General features: G+C 42.4%; 1 protein-coding gene across 7 annotated transcripts in view; it reads left to right on the forward strand.

Annotated features, from left to right (window-relative positions):
- The window catches only part of LOC120900190 (protein split ends-like), a 70,276-nt gene that overhangs the window by 2,573 nt on the left and 53,860 nt on the right, over positions 1-13,843 (forward strand). For all 7 annotated transcript variants that reach the window (XM_040306859.1, XM_040306863.1, XM_040306860.1 and 4 more), the window contains one exon: positions 898-1,611. In XM_040306859.1, the coding sequence (XP_040162793.1) occupies positions 1,529-1,611 (83 nt within the window). In that variant the 5' untranslated portion in view covers positions 898-1,528. Of the gene's footprint in view, positions 1-897; positions 1,612-13,843 lie in introns of those variants that run through there.

Genomic DNA, 13,843 nt, shown 5'->3' on the forward strand with positions numbered 1-13,843 from the left:
TTTCCAGTGAGGGCATAGGGCGCGCCTGCTGTGTGGCATACTAAGTGCGCGAAATCGATTGAGCTGCATTTTTCATGTTTTCACTTTGTTTTTTTTCTGTAATTTTTTCACTAAAAGGTTTTTGAGGGAGTGCAAAGTGAGTATAGTAGCGAGCGGTGGTGTGTATCCAGCAAGGGAAAGGGAAAAGGTAGTGCTGGTGCCTGGTGCGTATGCAATGCTCGAAATGCACCGTGTGCATTTTCTGCTCGTCCACTGCAAAAGCTATGCAAGTATGTTGTGAAAGAGAAGCAGTAAAGCAGAAAAAGGCTAAAGAAAGGCTGGCAACAGGAGCAGAGCGAGTGTGTGCAGATCGTGAAGTTTTAGTGCGCATTTGCTCCTACCAACGCGTGCTTTGCGCGTAGTAAGTTGATCCTATGTGCGTGCGCGCGTGATCTACTTGTTACCATGCGTGGTAATGTGCTTGCTTGTGTGTGCGTGTGAGTGGTCTGCGCGTCCTAATGCAGCGAGCGAGCTGCGAAAAGAATGGTGTGTCCCACGTGTTGTGCTTGGATGTGTAGTGACGCCAGCGGCGACTCACTGGGGATGAGTTTTACCAGCAGTTGCAACGCCAGCGAATACATCCTCTGCCTCGCAGGAGAAAGGATGCAGTGGGGACAACGATGAAGGCAGAATGCGCCCCGCCGCGTACCATGTGCGCCGGAAAGCCTTGAACAAAAGCAAAAAGGATCATCGACAGCGTCGTCGTGTACCATCGCCGGGCACCGTCCAGATCGTCGTCTTAGAGACGTCGACGGCGCGAGTGCACTGTTGTAGGTGGTGTATGCTTATTGCAGCACGCATACGCAACACCGTCTTTCAAAGGCCACCACTATATTTCTAATTGTTGAAAAACTTCAGTCTGTTGCAGAAGAGAAGAGCACGAGTAAAGGATTAAGCTCACATTCCGTTCTGATTGTTAAGTGCGCGACGACGACGACACGAGCTTTGTGCGTGTGGTTTGTTTGGTGTGTAGTAGGTGTGTGTCTGTGTTACATGGCTGAAGAGTGGTTTTTATTGAATTGAGATATCTAAAACCGCGCGCAACCAAGAACGCGAAATTCCTTCTCCCAGATACCTCCAATCTCCGTACCCCCCCATATGAAGCTACCGCAAGCAGCTTATGATCCTAAACACACAACCAAGCAATAATTTCACTCCTCTCATAGTAACATCTCTCGATCTAAGCTAAGATCTTAAAAATCCTCCCATTCATCTCTCCCCATACCCCCCACACATTTGGCGGTGGTTTGCGCTTGGAGAAGGAAACATAATCTTCCTTTGTGTGTGCGTTCAGATTTGTTCAGTGTAACGCGATAACGATCACGGAAAGGGCACGCTCGCACAAAGAGAAAGAGGAGCCATAAGTGTGTGCGTGTGTGTGTGCGCGCGCGTTTGTATGTGTGTGCGTGTGTCCCTGTCTGCTCCCTTCCGCGTTGATCTTACCCGTAGAAGCCAAGATCCGCCTCCATGAAGCATCAGAGGCTAGAAAATGGTACGCGAGACTCGACATCTTTGGGTTGGAAATTTGCCCGAAACGGTACGAGAGGACAAGCTAAGGGATCATTTTAAAAGGTAAGCATTTTGTTCACAATATCCAATACTTAATGTTAAGGTTATTTATCATTTCCCTGCAATAAATGTGTCATTTCTCCTAGCTCCGCTAGCTTAACTTATGTAGGAATTAACTTCCTTCTTATTTGCCTAGGTACCTAGGCAGGAGTTCAAAGTAAAGTTGTGTATGGGTTTACGAAAAGGGAATTGCGCAGCTGCCGACCGTCCTGCCAAACATGTTCTAGTCACACGAAGGATGTATGGGATGTACTTATCTCACCCGGTATCATCCTACCCACCGATGGTCCTCTGAGTATAGAAACATATTGAAGAATAGTCAAATTGTGGGCTAGGGTTGCCCTTATGAATTTGAGCAATTCAAGAAGCACACATAAAGTACCAGAAAGGGTGAAGTAAGCGAAGAGAAACTACAAGAGCACTTACGAGATTGATGGTTCGACGTGTACAGTGACACACTGGAATTGGTTCCAGAATCGCGTTAAATAATGTAACATTGTAAATGGAACAACATATTAAAACATACACCGTCGAACTCATGGTAGCCTCCCCGTATTTTATTATATCTTAGCACATTATTTGCTGCTCGTATTAAGAATTGTTTGTGTATCGTCAGTACCAATTCATCGCATTTTACTGGCATTCTATATGTCCCCACCATGTTTGGGATTACAGTAAAAGGGCACACACAGGCACACAATAATGTCGTGTAAAACGAATGATGCCAATAAATGCACTCCCCGACTGAGAGCAAATGATATGCCGGGCATAGGCAGCGAGCACATAATGAGAGAGGAGAGATATGCCAGTTTCTTCGGGATGCAATTCATCTGTAAAATCCACCCCAATAAAGAAGAACGTCGAGCATACATCAATAAACATAAAATCCCCAATGCATTTGTTCCCGCCATATTATTGCCCTTGACTGTGCTGCTGCTGCTGCTGCTGTGGCTGATTGCTAAGGATGGAAGCATTCTTCTCGTTGGAGAAAATTGCACTGGATAATACACTCGTAGGTTTGCACATTTCCACTCCTCCCCTCACACTAACACGGACGGAACAGTAGAAGCCGTATCTGTTCCGATGATCAATAAAATATTCGATTTATCGCATCATTTATCATCCCCAATCGTGTTCTATTCTTGGACGACGTTTACCGCTCACTATTCGTGGTATAATTTTGTTTGATAAAAGTAATTTGCGTAAAAAAAGTGTGTCCACTGTGTTTTCGCTCTGGGCTAAACCAAACCTGCCAAGTATGACACATCGATTAGAGCACGCCATTTATGTTTATCGTACCATGTTTCGTTTATCGTACCGTTTTTTGCGATTCAAGAGGCTTTTCACAATTTCACAATGTGTGGAAATGAAATCTTCTCCAGGGAGATTCTTTCCTCGACCAATGGCATACGAATGGTGGTAGCGTATGAATACCATGAAAAAGAGAGCATTAAAGTGACGAATTATGCTTGATTCGGCATACTATGATTGAAATGTGCAAAGTGTGTGGAATTATGCTAAATTCATTATTTTAATAAAATTATTGAAGTGTCCAGAAACACAATTATTGTGCTACGAATGAAATTGATTTCATTAAGCCATTCGAACTCTTCCCAACCGGTGGTCAGTTCTCAAACACGTAGTAACTTGTCAATATTTCTATCAAAGAAACTTCTCCAAACAGCACAAACGCATCCCTCCTGGCTCTAGAGCCGGGGAATGGCTGCCGACTTTTGTAGTACTATCACAATCCTTGTGTTTTGGTTTTGTAGCTCCTGGACCGTGTGATAGAGGGTGTGCGTTCTTGCCAAAGCATTGTGCGAAAGAATATTGAAATTATACAATTTTACTAATTTTGGAGCTGAAAATCGATAAATAATTGAATGAAGGGAGAAGAGGAAAAAAAGCACACACGTAATAGCCATGGACCGATGTTTTCCGTAGGGTTAGTACATTTTATTTGTATCTCACTATCTCTCGACTCTCGTCCGTCCGTTCGGGGTGACTGCTCTCCTGCTTTCCCGCACGCTCTTTCTACATCTCACTCTTTCACGCGCGCGCGCACAATCTCACGCGGCAGAGCCAAGTCATCGCCTCGCTTTGGATCGTTTGGCACACAGCGCGCTGCACACACCACCACCACCACCACCACCGCCGGCCGTATCGAGCTCTGCTGGGTGTTGGTGTGTGCGTGAAAGCAGCGTTTTGAAAACCTTTTCGAAATGCACGCGCCGAAGCGAGATGGGGTCTCTTTGGTTGTGTGCCAGAATGAAAGCAAGATAGATGAGACCACTCTGCTGCACACACACGCACACATGCTCACAGCTGTATTATTACAGATGGGTTCACACAGAGCGAGGCGTACGGACGACACCGTCAAAGCCTGTTTTTTTGTTCGTCTTCATTCTGCGTCACTGGTTGTATTCTTCGCCGCGCTATTCCGTTCATGTAGGGCTTCGAGTGTTTTTCCACAGATGCCCTACCCCCCGTCCTGATGTACGGTTGTGTGTGTGTGTGAGAGAGGGCTTACACGTTCGCTTAGGCAGAGCGAGAGCGCCCAGATAAGATAGCAAGCAGCAGAAGAAGCAAAAGGCCAGCCAGCAGCAGCAGCAGTAAACGATGGGAAGCGCCTCAAAAGCAGTGGCTGTGGCTGGAATCAGGAATGAAACGAAAAGCCTGGAATAAAAACAGGGAACGTCGACGCGAGTGCTTTTGTGACATGAAATAATCGAATAGCTGGGCCAGCACGGCACGGAAAACGGGGGGAAAATAATGGGAACAAAAAGAGTCCCCGGAATGCCTAGAGCAGCGCTTTGCGCGGAACTGTGTTTCGTGTCGCGTACTCTGTATGAGCAGCGCAAGCGACGATGTTGCTTGTGCGAGAGTAGCGAGTATTTACAATGGGAAAGCGCCATTGCAGAATTTTTCCAATTCGTGTGGGGTTTTGAGATGTTCGTTTCCTTCTTTCAGGTGGATTTAGGGTTTCGTTGCGACTCTTTCTATCAAACGGGAGGGAAATCAAAACCGTGCACTGGTTCCACAATACGACCGCCGACCGACCGACCAGCCCGATGGGAATGTTTGCAGCGAGAGCAGTTTGTTGTTGTGTGAAGAAGAATTAACCAATTCTCCTGTTCATTGTTCCTTGGGCTGGGAACGTATACTATCCGAATGTTTTATGGAGGATTAAAAAAAAGTAGCAAACCAACAAGGAACAGTCACGTATTTTTTTAAGCTTAAGATCATTATTTTTTATTTATAAATACTTGATCTGTTCTGTAATCGCTAGAGCTAAATTTCGTATGTTCTTTTTACTGAGTTTAATGAATATTAATTCCACTCAAAAGTCACACAAAATGCTCCTTTGCTACGCGTACCAAAGCCCTGTTGTGTCGTTCCCAAAAGGCACCAGCATTGACAGTACACAGCAGGAAACGCTGTGTGCTCGATTGTTAAAGCGGGACGGAATAAGCTACGTAAAAAGCTCCCCTCTCTCTCTTACTCTTACTCAGGGTTGAGAACATTTTGCGCGATATATTCTCGCATTCTGAAGGGTTTCTTCTACATTATTATGACGATACGCCCTTTCTCTCTCCCTCTCTCTTTCATGCTTTCTGTCTTTTTATAAGGAGCTTCTTTTCCTTCCTGCCGTTATTATCCATCCGGTCCGGTAGTTTTCGCATTTCTTATGCTGGGTTTTGGTTTACGTCCCCATGCAGATACACAAACACACATATGCACGCGCACCACGTCCCCTAGGGTAGTGCTGCGGGCATAAACGCGCGTCTCGCTAAACTTCTCTTCTTACCCGGCTGAAAACGTAATCCCCTGGTTCCTTCTAGCAGCTACTCATTCTAGCAAACGGGCGCGTTGTCGTCGTACTATCTCATTCTCACTCACGCTGTGCACCTGTTAATGCGAGTATTGCTCGTTTTGGCTTCCCGTTTTGGTAGGGACCGAACCGAACGAGACTGGCCGCTCCCTTCTTTGCCCCGATGGAGCAATAATTTGGAAGAGTTACACCGAGAAAACAGCCGTCTTGTCATGGATAGAGCCTCGGTGTCTGCACATGATTGAATGTACGCTGAAAATGGGAAGCTAATGCTTAGAAGTTTACAAACTAGTAACGAAATATAGTTGTTTTAGAGGAAAAAAATATGGGAAAAGGTAACTTTTTTGTGTATGATCATGAGGCTAGTTTTTATTGTAGTTAATATCTCACAAATTACACGACATAAGTTGATTCAAGTGCTCTACTATTTCTGAATACTGTTTTAACATGTTTTATGATACTGATGAGACTATTTAAAAGATAATATGGGCTCTTTGTTTAAAAAAAATAGACTGGTTCTGAGAGAACCTGTGAAACCAGTAATAGTTACTAAAAAGCAAACATTATAGTTGTGAAACATTCAATAAAGAAGACTTTTAGGGTGTAGAATATGCGCATGCATAAGGGCATGGGAATAAAACACGTGAGGAGAAGAAACCAGTCAAGAACAATAAGAGCTAGTAACAGAAATGTATGACGTCCACATGTCAATTACATTTGTGGGCCGGTGGACTGCTTTCGAAAGTTTATTTTCCCTATGATGTGGTTATAATACTTACATAGAATTTGGAGTGCATTTTTAGGAAAGAAAACAACGTTTTTGCTTTATTCATGATCGGCATATTCTCAGAAACTTCTTATAGTGCGACGTTGAGCTTAGACAAGGGCATTCAATGCAGTGTGTCCTCTCCGGCTGCTTTGTTTTATTTGGGCTTGGTTGGACGTTTCATTTAGCGGTTAGTATGACCGGGCAGAGAGTACTTTGGGAATATATCAAATATCTGTGCTTGGGAAAGGATCGATCGTCACCACCACCACCACTGTACCAGGAGGTAATGAGATATGACACGCATACTCGTTTGTTGTTTATGAAGTCGCAGTTCCAAAAAGCAAAGAAACGACCCTTCGAACGCGAACCTCAGCACCACCAGCGTGGTGCACTGCCCGTGAAAGCGGACACACTCGTGGAGCTTGTCGATTGGTTTCCATACAAAAGTCGAATACTTGATTTCTTTACATACCACCTCCTGCTGGAGATTGTTTCTTATTTTTGCTTCTCACAATGGCAACGGAAACTTTGTACATTGGTGTGTATGTGTATGTGTGAAGATGAAGACTGAAACGTATTGTAGAGCATTGTTTTTTTTCTTAATTTTGTCCTCGATTGAGTTGTTTTTGTGTTTTACGCTGTTTGGTTGGATGCTGGCTATGGGTAGAAATCCGGTTGTAGCGATATGGTTCAACAGACCTGAGGAAGGTTGAAAAAGGAAGAAGATGATGAACACAGAACACCAACCCCTTCCTTCGGTTCAGTGTGGTACGTACTGCCAGGGGTATGTTGTTTTTGTACAAGTCTCTTCCCCAGCAGAGCGCCGAATATGGCGGATTTTTTTTCTGTTTGCGGTAGAGTAAATGCGATGGACTGATGATTTGTGTCAGCCAAAGTAAATAGAATGGAAGAGAGAAAACGTAATCTTCACCGCTACCGCACCAACAGATTGTGTGTGTATATGTGCGTTTGTACGTATACCTTCCCGGATGCGCTTCGTCATGCGTTTTGCCTGCTAGAGTGCTCGCACCACACCACTCCGTCTGTCGACAGCACCACACACATACGGCGTATAATGCCGTTGTGCCATCCGTCCCTTTTTCGCTACCATCGTGGATCTGTTGCGGGGATTTTTCTCTTGTCAAGAAAAGACGATTTACCTCGCGCACAGTATATGTGTGTGTGTATGTATGTGCACTCGAAGTTGTAATGCATTAGAGCTCCAAAACCCCCCCAATCATCGGAGCGAGAAAACCCATTCCGTTTCGAAGGACCAAATTCAACCCACGGTGTAAGTCGTCCCGGCCGTCGGAGAAGCCAACGGCAGCCAACTCTATCTGCGTCATAATGTGAGGCAAAGCACTCTTGCTGGGTCGTGGACGACGACGGTGTTGCCGGCTGATGGAAGGATGATGGCGATGTTGATCGAGAAGCAAACGGGAGCGAGTGAGAGCGAACTATGTGCTCGGTCGGCTCTTTCCTTCCTGTGGCGCTACTTTTTCGCGCTATGCAGTGTGCTGAAGCGTCAAAACAATGTGCATTTGAGAGGGGGAAATGAAGGAGAGAGCGAGTAGGCCAAACATCGGTCGGTTTCTTTTTGACGTGCAGTGAGGCACGCAGTCCGTTTGGGTTTGGTTTCACAAGAGAGCGTGAAAGAGAGAGGAGAACAGGGGGAGAGGAAAGGAGTTTGGCTTGTGCAAAGTGTGTGCCTTGTGTTTTTGGCCCGTTTCCCTCTGCCAAGAGCGAGACCGAGAGCGAGATAGCGGCAAGAGAGTAGCGCACGATCGGCAAAATGGGGTAGGATGGAATGGGAAAAAACGCTGTACGTGGACCGATGTTTTCCGTAGGGTTAGTATATTGATTTTAATTGGACGCTTGTCAAAACTGGCAGAGCGAGCGGGATGGAAGACGCTGTTTCGTGTGTAGCGCTTGCGCAGCGACGGCCTGTAAGCGCGTGAGAGCGACCGAAAGGATTTGACCGAGATGTATAACTGTGTTGTATACAGTCGATGGATGGAACGATATACACACGGTGTGTGTGCGCTGAGTTGATATGGTTTTGGTCCACGGCTGCCTCCAGGGCAAACCGTGCAGCAGTAGCAGCAGTGTGTGCTGTGGTGGTGCTGCTGCTGCGTGTGCTCTCTTGCGTACCGTGACTCGCACGCCGGAGAGACAGTCGGCGCAACGCCGTCACGTCATCCCTGGGATTTTATCGGTGTGTTCACCCTCCGTTTGCTTTGCTTTGGATCGACCACAGTCGCTAAAGCAAAAGGGAGAAGGAAGAAAAAACACCGGGCCAGCGAATGAAATGCCGAATCATGGTGCTCTTCGTCCGTTGGCTTCTTTTGCCAACATCACCACACACTGTGTGTGTATATGGATGTGTTTATGTAGATGTGTGTGTTTGGTGTTTTTAACCTACAACCACTAGCGCACATATTCTTGCTTACTTCATTGTATGAGGCAACACACATTTGAGGCAATCGATGTCGACGCACCGACCTGAAGAGCACAGCGCAGCCACTGCTTGGCCGCTTGTGTGTTTGTGTGTGTGTGTATACGTGATAAAAAGGCTAGACGAGACGGTGTAGGAAATAAGAGAGAGCAATAGAGGCCGCGGAGGAAAGACGTTTCATCTTTTTAAGAGCGTTGTTTTCCTTTTCTTTTTATTATCCCTCTGTTTTTAGATTGGGACGGAAGGTCTCTCTTGTATTTGTATCCCTTTGCACGGTCCTTCTTCCCTTCCTTTCACGTTTGTCTTATGAACGCCCTTCAACCGCCATCGTCGATGATGAGACACGCACAATGCGCAGCACACAACACCGCATCTAGTAGAAGAGAAGCCGTATGCTAGAAGAGAGCGTCAAGCGTTTCATTCTTCCCTGCTCTGTCCAACGCTCTGTTGTTGCCATGTATTTCGTAAGGAAGTAGTTTTTTTTCGACTTCTTTAACCGAGACCAATCGATACGAAATACCGCACGGAACTACGAATACACACTACCTACTACCCCTCTGGTCGAAACGGGCCTGGGCTAAGTAATCTTAGGTAGAGAGGTATAAGAGAAGTGTGTGTATGTGTTGGAAGAGGCGCGTATGTGCGATGTGTCGTAATTTTCCATATCGTACCATCCGATCCAATTCGTCGATGGTTGGTCTTCCATTTGTTGTAATTTAAGAATCGACTGTGTGGCTAGTATCAAGGGGGAGAACAAGAAAACTGCCCCACCAGGACTTACACCCTGGGATTGAAGATTCGCTACACGAGTTGTGGTTACATATATATGCTGCTTTGGGTGTGGATCACTGACGTCTGCAAGCAAAAATGTAAATGTTGGTAGTTGCTGCGCTCTTCTAGCCTGGTACAACGTTTGTATGAGGAATACAGGGTTCAGTACGTATTTACGTCTTAAAATTACGTAGAGACATTCGATAAAATTGCGTCTTCCACATGGTAGTATTGATGAGCAGCTGGTTATGTTTTATTTAAGACATCGTCATCCAAAGTTACAAATATAATTTAGAGAATTTTCTCGTTTTTAGAATTATTTTCATTGCTCGATCTTCAGGATCAATAACGCACGTTGTTGTCTAATGCAGGACGTTGTTGTTAACTAGTCTAAGGTGCGCATTATTTAATGAAAGAGAATACTAATGTTGTAGTTTTCTGCATAGATATAGATGTAGCCGGATCGAAGGAGAAGGAGGGGAATAACTATGGCATTGGTTTGACATTGAAGTTGATATCACATGCGTATGATGTAAAGTTGTTTGGATAATTTAACTACTTTGGATTAACAACACTATCCAACACACCTTATAAAACTGTAAAATTTGCGTACGGTATTTATTTCTGACTGTTTTTGTTTACTATCGTTGGCAACATGAACATGAAAAATGCCTAAATATCATATGTACCTAGCATCACCGAGGCAATAGTGAAAGAGCAATTTGTAGTTTCAAGGCTGCCTGATTTATTGTATGCAAAGTATTTTTATTCATATTATTTTGCCTGTGATATTGGTATTAATTTTTATGTTTGATCATTGGGTCTCCAAAATCTTTGCGGTCGAAATAACCAAATTTTATAAAAATGTTGATAGTCGAATGTAAACATTGTTGCTTCAAATAGAACTTTCAGTTCCAACACATGATTTTCAACACATAACAAAGAACTGTCAAACTCAATCCAGCTTGAGTCGTGTTGAAAATCATGTTGGAGAAATTGAAAATTATTGTGATGGAAATGAAATCTCAGATTGATGTGGATTAACATTTTGGACGCGGCGAATAACAATGTTTACATTCGTAACTGACTTGGAAAACCCTGTAACAGTCAAATTGATAAACAACCATGGATTAATAGGTGGAAAAGTTCTATGAAATATTTAGGCAGCCGCATGCGACAGGCGAGCCGCACTTAGCTCGTGTTAGATCATGCATAAATAACTACTAGTTATCGTTGTTTCACATTAATATTAATTATGTCACAAACACATTTGAGTATTTCGTTGTTTTATAACAAATGTTCAGTTTAAGTTCCAGCAAATCATATCCATTCTGATAATACGAGTGTACGATGAGGAAACATAAAATGTAAAGATAAAACTGTTCATTTTTCATGAAACATCATAACCACAAGTAAGGTATTTTTCGTTTAAAGAATAAAAACTTAATGTAATGGTAGTTTGAAAGAGATTAGTACGATTTATTTTCTTCATATACTAAGCCTTGATAGTTTACTCTAGTGGTGGATCACGCTGGATAATATACGTCACGCTGATCGTACTACGTTTACCTACTTTATTGCTTTATTAGGTCAAACTAGTAACTAGTTCGATCACCAACTGGTTTCTTGGACTGCGAACCGCGCGTTTTTACTTCCTCGACGCGTCAAAAAAGGCGCCACTTGTCCATTCCAGTCCGCCTACACTATTACCATGGTTTGTTTTTGCCTCGGAAACCCGTCGAATGACTGTACCCTGCGACTAAAATAAAATCCACGTCAGTTTTATTCATTATCTAATTTATATGTTATAGAAAACAAATTGTATGCTCTAGTTCTGGTTTTATTAATATTAGTACGAAAATTAAAATCTCATACTTTACTAATAAATGGTACGAAACCAGCATATGCACAAAAAGCAGGTGAGTGAAAGCCATGTTTTGTGTGCTATTTGTAGGCTTCGTCGCAGTGTGACGCATTTAAATTTCATGCTCGAATGAGTGACACTTTGGTTTGGTGTGGTGGGTTGGGGGCTGCTTGAGAATGGAAAGCCAAATGTATGTGACACACAATCGGGTAGCCGGAGGGGAGCTGTCGCTGTGAGAATGTATTGCATTTCCTGCTTACTACCGGCACACGGAACGACCATTCGATTCAGACCCAACCCTTGCTGTCGAGACTTAAGACTCTGTGTCTGTTGTTTGCATAGTGCGTTTTTACTTGCGCTTGCGTTGTTTGCATTGGCCTGGTTGTGTGTGGTCGTTGGAAAGTCCTTGAAATGGTCAAACGCATAGGAACAGCATAACAGTGCAAACGGTGCGCGTGTGTGACTTGTGAAAGTGTGTGTTTGGACGCGACCGATTGATTTGATTGGAACCCTTTTTCACTGTCTTCTGTATGCTCATTTAGCCAGCATGCTCGGCCGTATGTACAGACTGTGTTGTACGTTGGGACAAGAACTCTTTTTGTGAGATATTCTGTTCGCTTGGACGAAGAAGCTTTCTTATAGATGATTATTTGTAAAACTGATGTATTTGTCATAATAAGTCTAGCGTTTTTCAATCGGTGGGGAAATTTTAAAAAGGAGAATTTTGATTTTTTGGTGAATTTTTTTTTTTTTTATCAAATTTGCGCTATATGAGTTGTCCCCCGCTCATGAACTTGTGAAGGGGGAATGAAATTCTACATGCAACCTACATGGAAGAAAAAACTGCAAAAATATTGAAAACAACTGGTCTGTGCAGACATGTAGATGTAGATGCATACGAGTGCAACAGCCAGTTTACTGGAAAAGATTAGAATCGGAGCTTAAATGATATTTTTTTTCCAGATTTGTTTGATTTCAAATCATGTCATTATCGAGCAGTAATCCCAATCTCTGTTAAAATATTGTTTAGATGGAGTATCCCATCCGCATTTTTTTTTAAACAATTTCGTTTTTTACCCGAAATTCTACCATATTTCTATTGATTTTATCCAGTAGCATAGTAGCTCGTTCAATAAATCTGCATGTTACCTGTTGCGTGTTCTATTTTATCTATAATAGATGTCATTAAATTGAGGAATCCCCAACATTATGATTCTTTTAATTTTGTGTAAAAAAATTGTTATTGTTTTTGTATCAGATTACTTTTTACGAACGAAAAAGGGAAATTGACATTGTTATCAATTGCCAGAGACGTAAAACGAAACAAGTATATCTGTTTACAATACGTTATCTAATATCATTTGAAGCTAAAATATGTTTTGGAAATGATAGTGTCTGCTTTCAACACGATTCAGCACCAATCCATAAGGCGAGAATAGTGAATGAGAAATCAGGAATGATGTAAGGATAATTTATGTTATTCCATCAGTTCATCTGAATGGCCTGCAGCTCTTCCAGGTTTGAAGCTATTGGACTTCAGTATTTTGGAATATAAGCAGGGAAAGTTCGACGACGTAGATAAGCATTTTGAAAGGGAAATAAGCAAGTGAGCATCTCGAAGAGACCAAATTATAAGTACAGTGAAATCTCTCTAAAATGCAGTATCTTGAAGATGAATTGTTTCTTTAAAATGGTCCCGTCATATTCCACACATGTGTAGTCGTTAGTTTTCATTAGTTTTCTTCAACATGAACATCTCTCTAAGTTGACGGTCCCTTGAAGATTAACCTTAGAGAGGTTTCACTGTAACAAATGTTGAAAAAACTGTATCAAGATAAGCTGACATGCGATACTCGTGGCAAATGCTTTTTTTTATGTTTGTATGCTTCTAAATAAGTATCCCAGGACACTATTTATGGGTTATCCGATGAATCATTCATTTTACCGAAATAATGATAAAGACATAAGCTGAAATTGGAAAAAAATACTATTATTTCTTTAATTCAATGCTACATGGCCTGTATAGGTAGGTGGTCGGTGTACACACTCGTTGGTAATTTACGCCAGTAAGATTAGGTTATAGTAGTATGAATTTACTTGTAGTTTGACGATGCAATTGTTTATGAAATCAAGATCTATCAAGAAGTTCTACAAGCTGAATGGGAAAACAAATTTGAACATCAGTTGAATGGGAGTAAATGATTTCGATGAGAAAAAAATATCTTGACGAATTATAAACCATTCCTATAATGGTTTATCGCCAATTATTTTACAAGCACTTTTTTCAAAGTAAATAATTCTTTATTTATCTCACCAAGTCGTTCTTCATATTACATTTTAAACAAATGAGTTAAGTGCAACATAAAATTTGAAAATGAAAAACGAATAAAATAATAGTTTTTTTTTTAAATTAACTTAATTATTAGGTCATTATCAAACTTAAAGCGTACTTTAAATTAAGCGTTTATTTGAAAACCTTTTAATTTAACTTTCGAATACTATGCATTCATTAGTTACATTAGGTACACCAATTTGTTAGAACGC

Source organism: Anopheles arabiensis, chromosome 3 (assembly GCF_016920715.1).
Source record: "Anopheles arabiensis isolate DONGOLA chromosome 3, AaraD3, whole genome shotgun sequence".
Classification (NCBI taxonomy): Eukaryota; Metazoa; Arthropoda; class Insecta; order Diptera; family Culicidae; genus Anopheles; species Anopheles arabiensis.